At 31.6% G+C, this 17,028-nt stretch overlaps 2 protein-coding genes across 2 annotated transcripts; both read left to right on the top strand.

The window, feature by feature from the left end:
• The first annotated feature begins 700 nt into the window (after positions 1-700).
• LOC137807955 (nucleolar protein 56-like) lies at positions 701-4,352 on the top strand. Its single transcript, XM_068608825.1, has 8 exons — positions 701-991; positions 1,415-1,629; positions 1,732-1,889; positions 1,985-2,172; positions 2,624-2,876; positions 3,112-3,260; positions 3,342-3,476; positions 3,751-4,352. Exons 1-8 carry the CDS (start codon positions 787-789, stop codon positions 4,107-4,109), a joined length of 1,662 nt encoding a protein of 553 aa, XP_068464926.1. The 5' UTR covers positions 701-786; the 3' UTR covers positions 4,110-4,352.
• Positions 4,353-11,468: 7,116 nt separating this feature from the next.
• LOC137807952 (adenylate kinase 4) lies at positions 11,469-14,974 on the top strand. The gene is made up of 6 exons (XM_068608819.1): positions 11,469-11,776; positions 13,302-13,447; positions 13,541-13,660; positions 13,808-13,975; positions 14,453-14,542; positions 14,681-14,974. Exons 1-6 carry the CDS (start codon positions 11,671-11,673, stop codon positions 14,777-14,779), a joined length of 729 nt encoding a protein of 242 aa, XP_068464920.1. The 5' UTR covers positions 11,469-11,670; the 3' UTR covers positions 14,780-14,974.
• The last annotated feature ends 2,054 nt before the right edge of the window (positions 14,975-17,028 follow it).

The following is a 17,028-nucleotide window of genomic DNA, read 5'->3' as shown; positions in this document are numbered from 1 at the left end:
ACTTATTTTTATGTTAGTTCTTCAATTAATCGGCCTAATTTTTTTTATTTGTTATATTGGATTGGTTGATATTGATATTGATATTTTCCTTTTAAGTATTGTGAAATGATTTTCTTTTTATATCTATGGATGGATGATAAATTATCTTAAAGTAATTTTTTTTTGTTATTGTCATAAAATATACAAACAACGACATATTTATTTTACGATAATCTATACCATCAATAGACTATTTTATCCTTAATAACTATTCTTAATAAATTAAGTATAACGATAAGTTTTTATGATTTTTTCAAATAACACATGAAAAAAATATAATTAAGTATATAAAAAGGTTTAATTATTGTTAAATACATTGGGGATATAAATGTACAATTTAGTTTTCTTGCTCAAAGTAATTGAATGTCTTTAAGGAGTTGCATAAGATGGTTTGTTAAAGAGGATCCATAATGTAAACCCTATTTGTTTAAGGCTATGCTCGTCTTTTCATATTGAAATTGGGTGCAGTGATATGATGCAGAAAATAATTGCCAAAACTGAGTTGGTATTGTGGGCCCATGGATCCAAATTCAAAGCCCAGTATAAGTCACCAAATGTAGAGGCTTAGTTTAATTGGCTAAAAACCCGACCCATCGACTCCAACCCGATCCATTGTTAAACGAAGCAGTATTATTTTTTTCTTTCTTAAACCCTAAACCTCGTTACCCGGTAGGCCGCAGCAGCTTCCTTCAAATGCGACTTTCTTATTCTCTTCTTCACTTCTAGGGTTTCAGTCTTAGGTATTCAATGGCACTGTTCCTTCTCTACGAATCTGCTTCGGGCTACGCTCTCTTCGAGGCTCATGGCCTCGACGAAATTGGTCAGAACACCGAAGCAGTTCGGAACTCCGTTTCCGACCTCAACAGGTTTGGGAAAGTCGTTAAGCTTCGTTCCTTCAATCCTTTCACTTCCGCCCTTGATGCCCTCAAGCAGTGCAATGCCGTCTCCGAAGGTAAGCAACCCCCTCTCACTTCACACTGTTATTCCCTGCGCCTACTTCCATGTTACGTTCATAAACTTCCGTGGTACCAAGTTTATTAGTGTAATCGTGATTTTATTCTGTTGGTTGATATTTTTCATTATGTTACGGCTTTTGCTTCTTTTATTTTTTATTGCGTTTTCAGTGTTTGATTATACGTATGACATAGAATAACTTTCAGCAAGGTCCTGTTTGCATATACTTTTTCATACATACTTGTAGGAAAAAAAAACTAGTGTTAAGTTGACTTTATCTTATGATAGAGGCAACATTCATTTTCTATTGTTACTTGGAGAAGTTTATCCAAACAGGTATCAAGTTGTAGTTGAGTTTTGTGAACTTGTTCTTTTTATTGTTTACTGTGTGTTGATTTTTTTATTTTTTTTTGGTTTTCAGGCATATTAACTGATGAGCTGAGAACTGTTTTGGAGACTAACTTGCCTAAAGTAAAGGAAGGTAAAAAGGCCAAGTTCAGTGTAGGTGTGTCTGATCCTAAGATTGGTTCGCAAATATCTGAAGTGTCAAAGATTCCTTGCCAGAGTAATGAGTTTGTGAGCGAACTTCTTCGTGGTGTTCGATTGCATTTTAATACCTTTGTTGGTGATCTAAAGGTTAGTGCTTCCTAAGGCTTATTATTGAGTTTCTGTCTGCAGAACGAGTCCTACTTAAATATGTTTGTATATAACATTTTTGTCCTGTTTTTGATTTCACAGTCTGGAGATTTGGAAAAGGCCCAACTTGGTCTGGGACATAGTTACAGCAGAGCGAAGGTGAAATTTAATGTCAATCGAGTGGACAACATGGTTATTCAAGCTATCTTCCTTCTCGATACACTTGATAAGGATGTCAATTCGTTCTCCATGAGAGTGAGGTAGTATAGTATAACATTAAATAATTAATTTTCTTTGACAGTTTTTATTAACGTGAAGAGTCATTTACTCTATTTGGCTTGTCAATTATGTGCAGAGAATGGTATTCATGGCATTTTCCTGAGCTGGTGAAAATTGTAAATGATAATTATCTGTATGCCAAAGTTTCAAAATATATTCAGGATAAGGCAAAGTTGACAGAAGACAATATTCCAGCCTTAACTGACATAGTTGGAGATGAAGATAAAGCAAAGGAGATTGTGGAAGCTGCCAAGGCCTCCATGGGTAGAATCCTCATCCCTTTGGGGGCTTTGCTTCATGATATAATGTTTCCTTAGGAATCTAATGTCCAGGAATATTATAACTAGAATATTAATTTGAAAATGTGTTTGGTTTAATTTTGATACTCCTAGGAATCCTTTTTGAATTTTGAAAATAATTAAAATAAAAGATGATAGCTTTAGTGGGGTTTGAAAATTAAGTTATACATTCCTGTGAGAATGCAGCTTTCTCACTCTTAACAAAGTAAAAACTGTATAGACGTGGAAATATGACTTCCTTGTGAAGAAAAGATACCTGGTAATGATTTTTGATTGCTTTACAACATAAGAATGAATATTCCCTATTTCATATACCCCATATTGAAAAAAGAAATAATTGTGGAACAAATGTCCCTTGTAGTTTTAGCTTTTGCTTCATTGTGTATTCAACTCTTCTTTCTGTTGATTTTTTTCAGGTCAGGATTTGTCGCCAGTTGATTTGATCAATGTCCAACAATTTGCACAGAGGGTAATGGATCTGTCTGAGTACAGGAAGAACCTGTATGATTACCTGGTTGCTAAAATGAATGATATTGCACCAAATTTGGCCTCTTTGATTGGGGAAGTTGTTGGTGCTCGTTTGATTTCACATGCTGGTAGTCTGACAAATTTAGCTAAGTGCCCCTCATCAACTCTTCAAATTCTTGGTGCAGAGAAGGCTTTGTTCAGGTTTAAACTACACCTACACCTTTTGTTTTGAAGTTTCTTAAGTTTTGAAGTGCCAATTTGTTTATCCGAAGTTTGAACTAAAACAAGCATTCCTTCTTCATTTGTAAAATTGAAACTGCAGGAATTTGGTATTTCCATTGTTTAGATTGCTTGGTCAGACCCTTGGCTAAAATACAGGCATTACTGTTCCATGTGCTCTCTCTACTAATTTATTTTGTTTTGCTGCTTTATTCAGGGCATTAAAAACCAGAGGAAACACTCCCAAATATGGTTTGATATTCCACTCTTCTTTTATTGGTCGGGCATCTGCCAAAAATAAGGGCAGAATGGCTCGTTACCTTGCAAACAAATGCTCAATTGCATCACGAATTGACTGCTTTTCAGGTTTGTTTCTTGCATACTCAATTTAGAAATCTCTCATGGCTGTACTTGGCACCTTTGTCATGATTTTGTTCTTCAATGCAGAAAAAGGTACTACTGTTTTTGGGGAGAAACTCCGTGAACAAGTTGAGGAACGACTCGACTTTTATGACAAGGGCGTTGCTCCTCGCAAGAACTTAGATGTCATGCAGTCTGCCATTGAAAGTGCTGAAAACCAAGGTACGGATTCATATATACCTACTGTTCCCCAATTAATTTTGGTTGTGAATGTACCTGAAATTGAATTAGTCTCTAAATGATTAAATAATTTTTTTTACTTTTTTCCGCGGCTATCTGGTGGAGAGTTAAGTTTGTGTAGTTAAGAAGCATATATGTTGCAATTCGTAATACAGTGGACAGTGAAGTTTGTTTTATAGTTAAAAAGCATATAAGTTGCAGGTCGTAATATGTTACATGTCCTTTCATGGATGCTTATGTACACTAATTGTTGCAGATACAGAGATGGAAACAGAAGGTGCCGTTGAAGTTTCAGACAAGAAAGCCAAAAAGAAGAAACAAAAATCTGCTGCTGACGAAGGTAGTGACATGATTGTAGATAAGCCTACAAAAGTTACAAATGGTGATGCTGCGGAGGATCATAAATCAGAGAAGAAAAAGAAAAAGAAAGAAAAGAGGAAGTTGGACCAGGAGACGGAGCATGAGGATCAGGCTGAAGACGATGGTGCCAATGGGGTCGTTAGTGAGCAGGATGGAACAGCTAAAAAAAAGAAGAATAAGAAGGTTAATAATGTAGTGGAGGCTGGTGAAGAGTCTAAGAAGAAGAAAAAGAAATCAAAAAAGGAAAGCGAGTAAAGAATGATGTAATTGCAGTTTAGCTGTAACAATGGAATATGTCATGTTATAGTTTTGGAGAATGTTAAGTTGTATTTCTTTGAGCTTTTAGATTTTGTTGAACTTGTCTAGAACTATTGATATAACTTGTTGTTTGGCATACAAATTTTGTCCTACCAAGTCTCCGCATAATTTCATTGTTAGGGGGAGTCTATGTCGAACAATTTTTTATTCTCTATTTTAAATGGTTTTTATTAGATATAATTTTTTTTATTAGTATTACTTTTGTATTTTTTATGTTGTACTTTTAATTGAATATTTTATTATGTTATGTTTTTAGTTTGACTATTTTTTAGAAACATTAATAATGTTGATTATCACTAAAACTATGGCATAATTATTGTCTATATTAAGATTTTTTTCTATACTTTTATTGAAAACCTTATTTAAGAAGATTTTATTTTTTCGAATTTAATACCATTATTTATCAATAACATGTTAATATATGTTAAAATTTAATTGGAGCATTCTTTCGGTATAAAAAAGTTAGTAGAACATAAAAATAAAGTAGAATTTAAAAAAATAATGTTGTCTGGATAAACAATTTCTACAAAAAATAATAAGATTTGAAATATATTAAAAAGATATTTAATTGAAGGATACGTAATACCCTATGTTAACTATTTTGAAGATTAAAGTATGTGCATCCTCCCTTTTAATGTTTATAACAAAATAACACTTTCCTCCTCAATAAAATTGATAACCTAATATCAATCTCATGAATTTATATTGTGACGTGAGAATTTGATCATGTGTAAAATTTAATACACATTCATTTTAAGTTTCAAAAAATTTATTTAAAAATTATATAAGTAGTCTTTAATGTTCTTCTCGTACTAAAGTAGAATAGTAGATATATAGTGGGTGTAAAAATGTATTGAGTCTCAAAATACTTTATTAAATGTCATGACATATGGGACAATGATGTCAAATTACTCTCATGGAAATTAAAAAGAAAATATAGATATAATAAAAATGTAGATTATTTCACCAGTTTTGATTTTAGACATAATTCTAGCTTTAATCGTATGATTTAATAGTTCACTAAGAATTAGTTAATCAATCTATAAAAATATTTTATCTATAAATAATAAAAATATTTTCTTAGTGAAAGAAAATTTATTTTCTAACAAATAAATATATCTATAAGTTTTATAAATATTTAAAACTTAATTAATTTGTTTTTTCCAGTTTGACTTAATTAAAAAAAATAACATTAATTTTCATAAACAACACTTGTACCGTGTTTAGATTTAACTCTTCCTAGATGAATAGTGTACCTTCTTAGTTTTAAAAAAATATTCGAAAATCATTTTAAAATAAAAATAAAAATTTGAACACATACTTATTTTGATTAATAAGTTGAGAAATATACAATTAAATGAATTTTTAAATTATTTCTCAGATTTTAATATTAATTATTCACCATATTGTTATACCGTAATATCACACATACATATACATACATATACATATATATATATATAATTTAGGAATTAAACTGATTATCTGTTGTGGAATTTGAATGTCAAATTGACAATATTGATCAAATTTATAAATTAAATTACATGACTAAATAGTTAATGTTACAGATGAATTTACTTAATGATATTAATTTTAATTAAACTGATTCAAAAGAGGAAAAAAAATTACTGTATATAAGTTAAATTCACCACTATATCTCTAACTCTAGAAAAAAATACCAGTAGTTATTTTATTTTAGTATATTCCAACTTTTCGAAATGTACTCAATAATAACATATGTAAAACTTCCTGGACTCTCTTGAATTTACAGTTTCCTATATTAAACTTTTGAAATAATAAATAAAATAAAAGTTATTATTTTTATAATAAAAAAAATGAAACCAAACAACCCCTTAGTTTTAGAGACAATTTATAAAATGAAAGATTAAAGTTACCTAAATTAGGTAAATCTAAGCCTCCATCAAAATCAAAACATGAATACCCAGAATAGAAAGAAATCTAAAAGGTTATATTTTTTTAAAACTTATATTGTAAAATATTTCGGTATCTGCAGGTTGAATGAAGAAGAGTGTTTAGTTGCTGTATAAATTTGTAATGATAGGTATCCAGTGTGCTTAATAACATGATATCATATAAAGCAATTTCTGGCATACTATTGGGTATGAAGTGTGGAAACTTGTGAGGGAGGCCTTTGAGAATGGTCACTTAGATATATTATTTGTTGAAACTTTGATTATCCTTATTCCCAACACTGAAGTGCCTTTCTTCTTCTGCAATTTTCATCCTATTAGTTTATAGGATACAATTTACATAACTTATCATAAGAGAAGTGATCTTTTAACTTATCAATATTCTCACAGTCAAAGTGAAAAATAATTTATCGTGATGGAATTTTAAGTTTCAAAATAAATAATATCTTAAATACATTAATTAAACTTAATAATAATATTTCAATGGACTCTTAATCAGAACATTAATGATATTAAGAGTAACACTTAGTTGCACTAAGATACCATTAACTTGTGTGAATGGCGTTTAGGTGCACTAAGGAATTCAGTGGCTGAAGTTATAGCATCTACTTATGCCCGAGGCTTCTTGGAGTTGGATATGGAAAATCTAAGGCCCAGAAAAAGTTAAACTTTTCATTTGACTCCTTGAACACCATGCACTTCCCCTGGTGCACTTCTGCATAAACATTAGTGGCTGAATCTCCTGCCCCATATCAATTTAGATTTGCATTCAATACAATGATGCCCGAAATGTCCATTTTAATCTTAATGATTTAATTTTTTTGTCTTTTGGATATATTTGTAAGTTAAAATACAAAGTGTAATATGTCATTTCCAAATTTCACTATCCGAAAGCTTATCTGGACAGTATAAATGATCTTCCGGATGTTAAGATCCGTAAGCAAATATAAATGAGTTCTGAATCTCAATCCTCAACACCATTTACAGCACACCATTCTGAATATGAAAATCTAAAACTCATAACTCATTTCTGGATATGACTATCTGGAAGCTTAAATAAAATATAAAAATAAGTTTATAGATTTCAAAATTCGAAATGTATAAAAATCACTTCCAGATATTGGTATCCATAAGCAAACATGTGAAAATAGCATAATAAAATTTTAAAATTTTCGTTGGATGACAGTCAAAATTATCGGGTGTAGGAAGTAAACAATTGCCACATTAGTGTTACAAGTCAAAGTCTTCGCATTCTGGTGTATTTGAGACTTACATGAGTTTAATTCATAGCAAGGAAAATCTTTGGAGTATGTAACCGATTACTTGAAAAAATTTCCTGCGTTATTGCCGGAACAACCTTGTATGTAACGACCCTCGAAACAGAACAATAAACCACGTTCTCGTTCACCTTTTAAAGAAGTATTTTTTCATTTGAGTAAAGGTTACTTTCACACTTAACTTTTTTTCCTCTTACATTCATTTAACAACTTTAAATAAAATAAAATATTAAATTAATGTATTGTTTGAATTAAGGAATGGATTTGAAAGAGGGAATTTGAGATGATTTGAAGAGAAAATGTAAAAAAAAATGATGTTGTTTGGATTAAGGTAAATAAAGTGAGAAGTATAGAGAAAGTTTAATTGATGTGATGGATGTGATTAAAATTGTATTTTTTTAATTGATAAAAATATAAATTTACAAATTTATCCTTGAATTTAAAAATTATTGAGAATTAATTAATTTGTTTTTTTTAGATTATAATTATTTTTAATTCAAATATTATATTATTTTTTAATAATTATTAATTTATAATTTTTAGGTTTAGATTGTAATTTTAGTTTACATAAACATTATTATAATTTGAGATTAAAATGAAAAAGGATAATAGAGTAAATTACAAAATAATTAATTATATAAAAATATATACATGTTTGCTTGCCTATCCATTCTCAACTGTGAACAAAATTTCAAATTGAAAAACATTTTCCATTTCCGTGATTCTTCCACTTTATTCTCTCGGTTACCTACTTTCTTCATGTACAGTAAAAAAAACTTTCTTTTCTTTGCTTGGAAACAAATAAAGCCTAAGTCTGATCAGATACAAAAAAAAAATATAAAAATGCAAGCATTATATCTAAAGGATGTCAAATTTTTACTCTTGTTGTTTCGCTGTGTGGTTCCATAATCTCAAAATGGTATGATGAAAAATAGTTACTCTAATGTACTTGACTATTATCGTGTTGGCTACATCATTGTGTATGAAGGAAGTCCTTATCTCTTGCTTGTCCAAAAATACAACTAGAAGACCATTGAAAGGTTTGAGCTGATTTAAATAAATTTGGAGGAACACAAATGTATCCCAAAACATGATATTCACTTAACTTTCCTAGTCGATCAAAACCCGATAAACATCTCGATTTATCATCACTACTAAAAGGACAATGAAATCCTCTTCGTGAGGAGTTACATCTAATAAGTTGGCATATGAGAACGTGATCGTTGCTTGGAGTTGTCTTTCCTCTTTTTCCGATTGAGCTAACACCATCCATGAGTATCTTTTACTAACTAAAATAGTTAATACTCTACCTGCGAAATCCTTTGCAACTGTATTAAAGTCCCTTAAAATAAGGGTCTCATGTTCCTCACTGTTTGGTCTCCAATCCAGCTATTGGACTTGTTTGAGGGTCTCATCGTCTAAAGATTTTTTTCTTGTAATGATGCAGACACCCTTCCCTCATCAACCTTTTGGTATGTTGCATGAGGGCATAAAAAAATTTCATTTCATGCTCATGGGGTCTTGAAACTCACTCCAAGCACTTCAGTCGGGTCCAAGTGGTCAATTAGTCTATCCACTACTAGATATGGAACAAATTTGTTGTGCAAAAGATGTGATACATCCATCTTACAATCCCCTTTACCAATGTAACATTATGTGAGATAGAGTTCCAATAAACATCTTACCGCGTATAATGTCTGATTCTCCATAAATGAGTATTTAGGCATTAAATGCTTTATTATGGTTCTCAAAGTCTATCAACCCTGTGAAAGAGTCAAGCTTCAAAACCACGTAATGGGAGAATTATGTTTTCCATTATTTGTTATAAAAAGTGTTGAAATGCACGTTAAAATTTGTATGCATTTAATGAGTTATTTGGATCTCGTATGATTTGTTGTAGTTCCTTGTTCTTACATTGTAGTTCTTCATGAGCCTTGAGCACTTCCTTAACCTGGATACATGAGTCTTTGATTACTTAATGTAGTTCTCTTTGGGTCAGTAGAGTTACTTCTTCGCTTTGTATTACCTTTTTATTATACTTTCGAAGCTCGTTCGTGGTATAGAGATTTTGTTGCAAAGTAAGGTGTCCCTTTCTTTCTACGGATAGCTAGTTCATTGATTCCTCATGGTTGTATATGTTGAGGTAGGACTACTTTTACCTATCCCACGCTAAACACCACAATATTGTAGAATTCAAATTTAATTCAAATTGTCCTTAAGCTAGAGAATTCAAATTCAAATTCAAAAGTCCAATTGCCCTTAAGGTAGATAATTCAAATGTGTTTATGGACTAACAACAAATTTAATTTATAGAACGAAAGGTATTTTTTTGACATCTAACCTATTATTTTATACCAATTTTTTATACTATCCACACAACAACCTCGTAAAAATCCTTGAAACACAAGAATAAAAAGAAAATGCCCTTTTCAGGTTTATTAGAAAAGGTGATTACAATCAACTTGAAAATATGTTAAGATTGTATCAAAAAATATTAATAGGCCCATGTTGGATGTGACCTTCTAAAGAAGCACCTTTAATTTTAACTGACTTGCCTAACTAGGACATGGGGAGATTTCCAAACTCCATCCTCCAAAAAATGTGATGCAAACTATTAACTATTAAGGATATTATCCATTGTTTTCATGTTGTCCAACGTGAGATCGATTGTGAATGAAACTAAAATTTTCTATAAGAGATTTTTTTTAAAAAAGATTATAAAATAGTGTATGGTGATTCTGTGAAGGCTCAAAACCTTTTTGTTTTAATTTCAAAGATAAATAAATGTCCTGTGTAAGGAACTAGTTAACCAAATTAGAAAGATTTACGAGGAATGTGTTTCTTATGGTAACATTAAGGTAAGACTTTGAGTCACTATATGTTATTGATGTAGAGGGTAGCTTGTTCTTATAACCTAATTTTGCAAGTGACACTGAAGTGATTCGTAAAAAAAATAAAAATGTTACCTTCTTTGTGAGGATAATGAGTACATTTATAATCCATAAATAATCAACAAACTCATATAAAGTTGATATATATATATATATATATTTATATTTATGATGTATTGGTGTTAAATATCTTCTCTCCAAAGAATCCATCTAGTAGTATGAGAATCTTGATGATTTATTTCAATAACCAACTCATAATGAATACTATAGAGTGAGTAAAAGATTATAAATTTATAGAATTATTTGTATAAAAAAATTATTTATAATATTTTGTTTATGAAAAAAATGTACAAATAAAAATCACTACTGAAATCTAAAATATTTGTGATTAATTATTAATCGGTTTATTCCAAAAGAATATGATTGAAATATCTTTGTTAGACATTAATTATATGTTAATTTTTTTTAGTTTCTACAAAAAATTCCAAAACAAACTAGAAAAGAGGATAAAAATTACCATTAGTAGAAAGATTTAATGGAAAAACTATTTCGACATAGAAATAATATAAAAATTAAAACATGGCATATGATCTAAATTTAAAAAAATTAAAATAAAATTAGACCAACAACCATTATTTTTGGTAGTTGGAAATGGAAACCAACAACCATTGATTTTACTGTAATACAATTTCTGTGGGTAGAAGAAGCTTCTTCAATTAAAAAGAACTATTAAAAGGGAATATTAAAATTAGCTTTGTTGGTTAATGGCAAAAGCCAACGAATAAGACGGGATTTGGATCCTCTATAATTTAATACAGAACTGCACTGCGGGATATCACATCCTACGGTCCATAAACTTTAAGACCGTATTTAAAATTTGTATAAAATTGCATAAACATTTGAATGGCCATGATTGAGTGAGGTTGGTTTACCAAACTTCAGGCAATCTGAACCGTTGCCGATCACAGTCAGAAAACAGATGAAAGAATTCAAACGGCCAAAAGCGTCTGCTCTGCACCTACCCAAAAATAATAATAAAATAAAATAAACGGTTGAAAGAAAAAAATAGTTTAATTACACCCTTGTAAGATCTGTGGTTTATTTAATTTTAAAAGATGAAATGAGATTAAATTAAAAATTATAGAGAAGAAGGAAAGTTTTTGTAAGTAATATTAAATAAAATAAATAGAAAAAAGCAGTCACCTAACACTTATAGCGAAAGAAAGGGTAAGAAGGAAAGACAAGGGCGACGGCGAGTTGAGTTTCTTGAAGTGTGGGAGAGAGGGTTGGAACCGAACAGAACCGAACCTTGAAACGCAGCTTTGGAGAAAGAGAAAGTGATTCTGGTTTTCTTCTGTTCTACGGAGAAAACAACAACGCCTCAGAAACAGAAACAGCAATGGCGAACACTAGCTTGGAAGATGTTCCCTCTATGGATCTTATGACTGAGCTCCTTCGTCGCTTCAAGTGCTCCTCCAAACCTGACAAGCGCCTTATTCTCATTGGTATCTCCATCTTTCTCTCTCTTGAAGAAGAATTTTCTTTAAGTTTTCGTTTCGCTGTTAATCCAGATCCGAAAATGCTTTTGTTAAATAGTTCGATGTTTTTGCGCTCGTTGCGTTCCAATGTTGTTGATGCGGATTTTAGGGTTTCCTTCGTGAGGCACTTATTATCGTTTAATAGGGAAAACGCTGAGAACTTTTGAGGGGTTTTAGCGTTACGGTTAAGGATGGAGATACTCATATGCGTCTGTGTTCTTCAGTTGCTGGAGAAGAAAATAAGTGGGTTTGCTTTACGCTTTATGGATTTTTTATTCAGTTTTTCTGATTTTTTTTTTTTAAGTTACTTTTAGTTTTTCATTCTTTGGTGGATGAATATTGTTTTTCAATTGGTGATTATATGCTACGAAGTTATTGTCTGGGATGGTGTAGGGTGTTTTGAACCCCACGAGGCATGTGGTGTTGCATAAAGTAGCTCTTGAACTGTTTAATACTTTTTTTTATGTTTGTCATTTGAATACGATCCTCTAATTGTGAATCTACACGCATATTAGAGAGGCTTGCTTATGCGTTCTTTCTCTATTTTTTTTCTTAGTCATCATTCATGTGTAACTTTTTACATTTTAGGTTTAATATTTTTTCGCAGACTGCGTACCTGACATGAGTTTTAATTTTAGACAATAGAGACAGTGCATATATGTGCAAAGAATTTATTTTGGTTTGATTAGATAATAGTCTAGGTTCAAAACATTTCAGTTCCTGAAAATTTGCATATTTTTACTCTCATGCTAACTTTAGTGTGTAGATCTATCTGTGTACTGTTGGCAGAAAGATGTTAGGTTTGTGGTTTTATAGTTCGCCCTATTTTATTTCAATCAAGTGATGTTGGTTTTCTCCAGAACTTTTTTTATAATTGTACTTTACCACAATGCCTTTACTTTCCTAGCTTGTTGCATCTTATTAATGTTGGCATTTTTTCTGCTTCTAATACAATTTGGTCATCTGTAACACCACCTCTTTGTATCTGCCAGACAGATAAAATGAAGAGCTAAATTGAGTTTATCGGTTGATCTTTCAAACTTGAACCTGTTTGCCTCAAGAGTTAGATTGGGAATTTTAATGTGTACATTCCTACAATCTTATTATTTTAAAAGGAGACTTCATCCATAATGGATCCTCATTTTCTATGTTTCTCTTAAATTTATTGATTGGAAAATGAATAGTGAGGCACTAATCTTCCATAAATATTCAAATCGAACCTATACATTGTGAAGTGATAACTCCTGTAAATGATGAGTAGCAGTTGGATTTGTATTGTCTCTGTACTACGCTTAGACTACTATTCTAATTTGATATGCGTCCATGTATTACACCAATGTTGTTCTAAGCACTGTCAATTAGTGAGTTAGGGTTAATCTCCAAATTTGCCTTGCTGTGCTCATTTGAGTAATGCTTTAAGGATTTATAACATATATTTTTTTTTCTCTTTTGAAATTCAAGTGGAATATAACTTTAAAATATGTTACTGCAGGCCCTCCTGGATCTGGTAAAGGTACCCAGTCACCAATCATAAAGGACGAGTACTGTTTATGCCACTTAGCTACTGGTGATATGTTAAGAGCAGCTGTAGCTGCCAAGACCCCTCTTGGTGTCAAGGCTAAAGAAGCTATGGAAAAGGTAAAGCCTTCTTGCATGGAATCTTATTTGGGGATTTACTGTGTGTACTCTGTTGAGAGATTGCTAATATGATATTATGTTACAATATTTCAGGGAGAACTTGTTTCTGATGACTTGGTTGTTGGGATTATAGATGAAGCAATGAAAAAACCATCATGTCAGAAAGGTTTCATTCTTGATGGTTTCCCAAGAACTGTGGTCCAAGCACAGAAGGTATGACATTGTTGGACATCTGAGTTACTTGTGAGTTTCTTTTGTTTGAAATATTAGACTTATGTCAAACAGAATACTCGAATTAATGCACTGTTTTACATGTTGTTCATCTACATCTTTTGAACCTGCTTTTTTCTTTCTTTGCAGCTTGATGAGATGCTGGAAAAACAGGGAGTGAAGGTTGATAAGGTGCTCAATTTTGCAATTGAGGATGCAATCCTTGAGGAGCGAATTACTGGTCGATGGATACACCCTACCAGTGGCAGAACATACCACACAAAATTTGCCCCTCCTAAGGCTTCTGGGGTTGATGATGTAAGTGTGCAACTTTATTTAAACCCTGCAAAAATGTTAGTTGCCTAAACGTAACTTCTACTTATAGGTGCTTTAACATTTATGGAAGTTCTGAAAAGCTACAAGTATCATTCAAACATAAATATTGTTAGGTGTCCAACAATGGTTAGACATATGACCAGTCTATTTTCTATCTTAAAACTAGCTTTTGAGATTGATTTAGGCACACTCCCTTTCTAATATGGTGTCAAGGGAAAATTCAGTCTTAATATTTTGCCACTCTAAAATGTCTATTGATACAAACTTAAAACTCCCCTTTTTAGTACTACTTAGGCCGGTTCAATTTTAACATGTTCTAGTTGAAATTTTTGCGTATCTAGGGGTAACGGAGGATGCCCTGCCCACTTAAAAGGTCAGGGCTTGCCACGAGCTTTGTTATGATAGCTTAAGAAAAACACTAACCTGTAACAATTTTGCTATTGAATTTGTTTTCCTCAGGTTACTGGTGAACCACTCATCCAGCGCAAGGATGACACTGCAGCTGTTCTCAAGTCGAGACTGGAGGCATTTCATAAGCAAACTGAGCCCGTATGTTTCTGAATCCATTTTTAAGCGTTCGGATTCACTATGATAATTGTTTGAGGAATGCCTTTCTCATTTCTGTGTTGTTGAATTTCCATTGTAATTTCATGGTCTTGATTGGAATTTTTTGCATTGAACTTGCAGGTTATTGATTACTATTCCAAGAAGGGTGTTGTTGCTAATCTTCATGCTGAGAAACCTCCCAAAGAGGTGACAGTTGAAGTAGAGAAAGTGCTGTCTTAACAGAGTTCATCCCCGGATCCTCTGGCCCGAACTGCAATTGTTCCTTTTTTAGGAAAACATAACTTTACCAATTTGTATTTTAATATACTCTGAAATTCGCTTCCCTTTTCAGCTTTACTGCAAATGCCGGCTGTTCTTAAACCCAGTTTCGAAGAGCTACTTTAATGAATAAAAAGTCAAGCGAATTTGAATTTATGTTCTGCATACTTTTTTGCATGAATTTTCTCTCTTCGTTGGAAGAATCTGAGCTACTTGTAGCATAATTGGGTGAAAACATTTGTGTCCCCCAAATCTGCTTTTGACGGTGTCGAATTAGATTTTTCAAAAAAAAAATGTTCGGTTTTCTGTTTTTCCGAAGTTTGTTCTTAAATATGTTTTTCAAATATGAATTATAGTTCTTTAGTTTTTACTAAAATCAAATTTATAAAATTAAAAGGTGAAAAAAATAGGTTACATTTATTTTTTCCTTCAGAAAAGTATATTTTAACATAAACTGGTAGTAAATTCGTCTTCCTGTTTGGAATGAACCAAGAACAGCATTAACAAGCATACTCATTTTTTCTTAAAATTGACTTTAATACTTTAAATGACTAAATATTAGATTTACCATTAAGAATGAGATTATAATACCAAGTAGAACGAATGGATTGGTAAAAAGTATTTTGGTGGTAGAATTTTTATGAAGGATGGTTCTATGGTGGAATATATCTCATCAAGCAAACTTATGTTCATGTTAAGGATAACACAAAATGGCAGATTGACAATGGAAGTTTGATAAACTTCTGGATTAACACGTGGCTCATTGATCCAATAGTCGAGATTATAAACATTGACATAAACTTATATAGTTTACTCAGAGCTGAGGTTTCAGATTGTATTTCAGATAAAGCATGACAGATTTCTTAATGATAGAAATAATTAAGCAGCAAAATTTGCATTGTGATACCCTCAACTAATTTACAGGAGCTATAAGATGCAAATCCACTCAAAATTGTGAATTAAGCATCAAGCTTATCTGCATATCCATAACATTGAGAAGAATCTAGGGCAAAATCGTTCTTCTTTCTAAAACATTTTATACTGTGCAAAATTGTTACATTATAAATTGCCTAGTAATGATGTTCTTAAGCAGTGTGGTCTTAATGTGATTTCCTTTGGTTGTCATTGTTACAAAACTTTTGAAATTGTTGACTATTTACTTTTAAGATAGATTGTGTAACTGACTTTAAAACATCACTGATCAGCAGTTGAATACCTCAAGTAATTATGCAGTTAAATGGAATTGGAGTTGTATGCATAATTGTAGAAGTTCGGAACACTAAACAGAAAATCAAGTTTGAGTGGCAACAAATTCATTATCAGCATATTAAAATAAAGTATATGCATCGGTGACCATTTGTGATTCTTTAACAGCAAGTAACACGAATTCTACAATTAATGAATTCAAATTCTTTAAAAACTTTTGTTGTTGCTTGCAGGTGAAGGAAAGTAGAAAAATCACCCTGTGGAGGTTGATCAAATGTAACACAAACGGAGCTTATACTCGACAAGGAAACAGAATTGCCCGTGGGGGAGTTTTAAGAAATTCTAGAACTAAGCCCATGGGTTGTTTTCCCGCAGACTCATTCTTCCTACACCTCCATATTTTCTTGTGTCACCTCCATATTAAATGTAAAAAAAATCGTTTTGTCCTCTTTTTTTGCACCATCTCCTTGGATTTTGAAATAAGCCTATGGATTATGTAATCTGGATATATTCCGGATTACATAATTCGAAAGTCAATCTCATATTTAGAAAAAACTTTCGAATTATGTAATCCGGAAGCTAATCACAAAAGACTTTCCGGATTACATAATCCAGAAGCTAATTCTGCTTTTAGAAAAAGACTTCCAAATTATGTAATTCAGAATTTTAAAAATAATATTTTTGAAATAAAAAAACTTATGGGTGGCACAAGAAGTGCCGGAAGAAGCAGCCTTTCCAGCATCCTTACAAGTTCAATAAGCTTTTGAAGGTAAGGTTACGAGAAAAAATTATGCTACTCTAACTATAATTCAAAATGAATGGAAAGCTCTTTGGATTGATATACTTTGGTTACTTAATATCAAGTCCTTCTCGGACGGCGCAGTTATTATTTGAAAGCTAAGAAACAGATGAAATAATCATTTAGATAATATTATACTCTTCGAATATTCATAATTTTTAAAAGAGAGAAATAGGTAACTAGTTAATTATGGATAGAAAACTTC

The sequence above is a fragment of the Phaseolus vulgaris genome, chromosome 3 (assembly GCF_000499845.2).
Source record: "Phaseolus vulgaris cultivar G19833 chromosome 3, P. vulgaris v2.0, whole genome shotgun sequence".
Taxonomy (NCBI): domain Eukaryota; kingdom Viridiplantae; phylum Streptophyta; class Magnoliopsida; order Fabales; family Fabaceae; genus Phaseolus; species Phaseolus vulgaris.
The sequence above is the reverse complement of the archived record's forward strand: the minus strand, read 5'-3'. Positions and strand labels throughout refer to the sequence as shown.

Excerpts from the sequence above, each read along its gene's own strand:
- LOC137807952 (XM_068608819.1), top strand. The coding sequence starts at position 11,671 with ATGGCGAACACTAGCTTGGAAGATGTTCCCTCTATGGATCTTATGACT. Across the intron at positions 11,777-13,301 it reads CAAGCGCCTTATTCTCATTG|GCCCTCCTGGATCTGGTAAA; the intron begins GTATCTCCATCT and ends ATGTTACTGCAG. Across the intron at positions 13,661-13,807 it reads CTGTGGTCCAAGCACAGAAG|CTTGATGAGATGCTGGAAAA; the intron begins GTATGACATTGT and ends CTTTCTTTGCAG.
- LOC137807955 (XM_068608825.1), top strand. The coding sequence starts at position 787 with ATGGCACTGTTCCTTCTCTACGAATCTGCTTCGGGCTACGCTCTCTTC. Across the intron at positions 2,877-3,111 it reads GCAGAGAAGGCTTTGTTCAG|GGCATTAAAAACCAGAGGAA; the intron begins GTTTAAACTACA and ends TGCTTTATTCAG. Across the intron at positions 3,477-3,750 it reads TGAAAGTGCTGAAAACCAAG|ATACAGAGATGGAAACAGAA; the intron begins GTACGGATTCAT and ends TAATTGTTGCAG.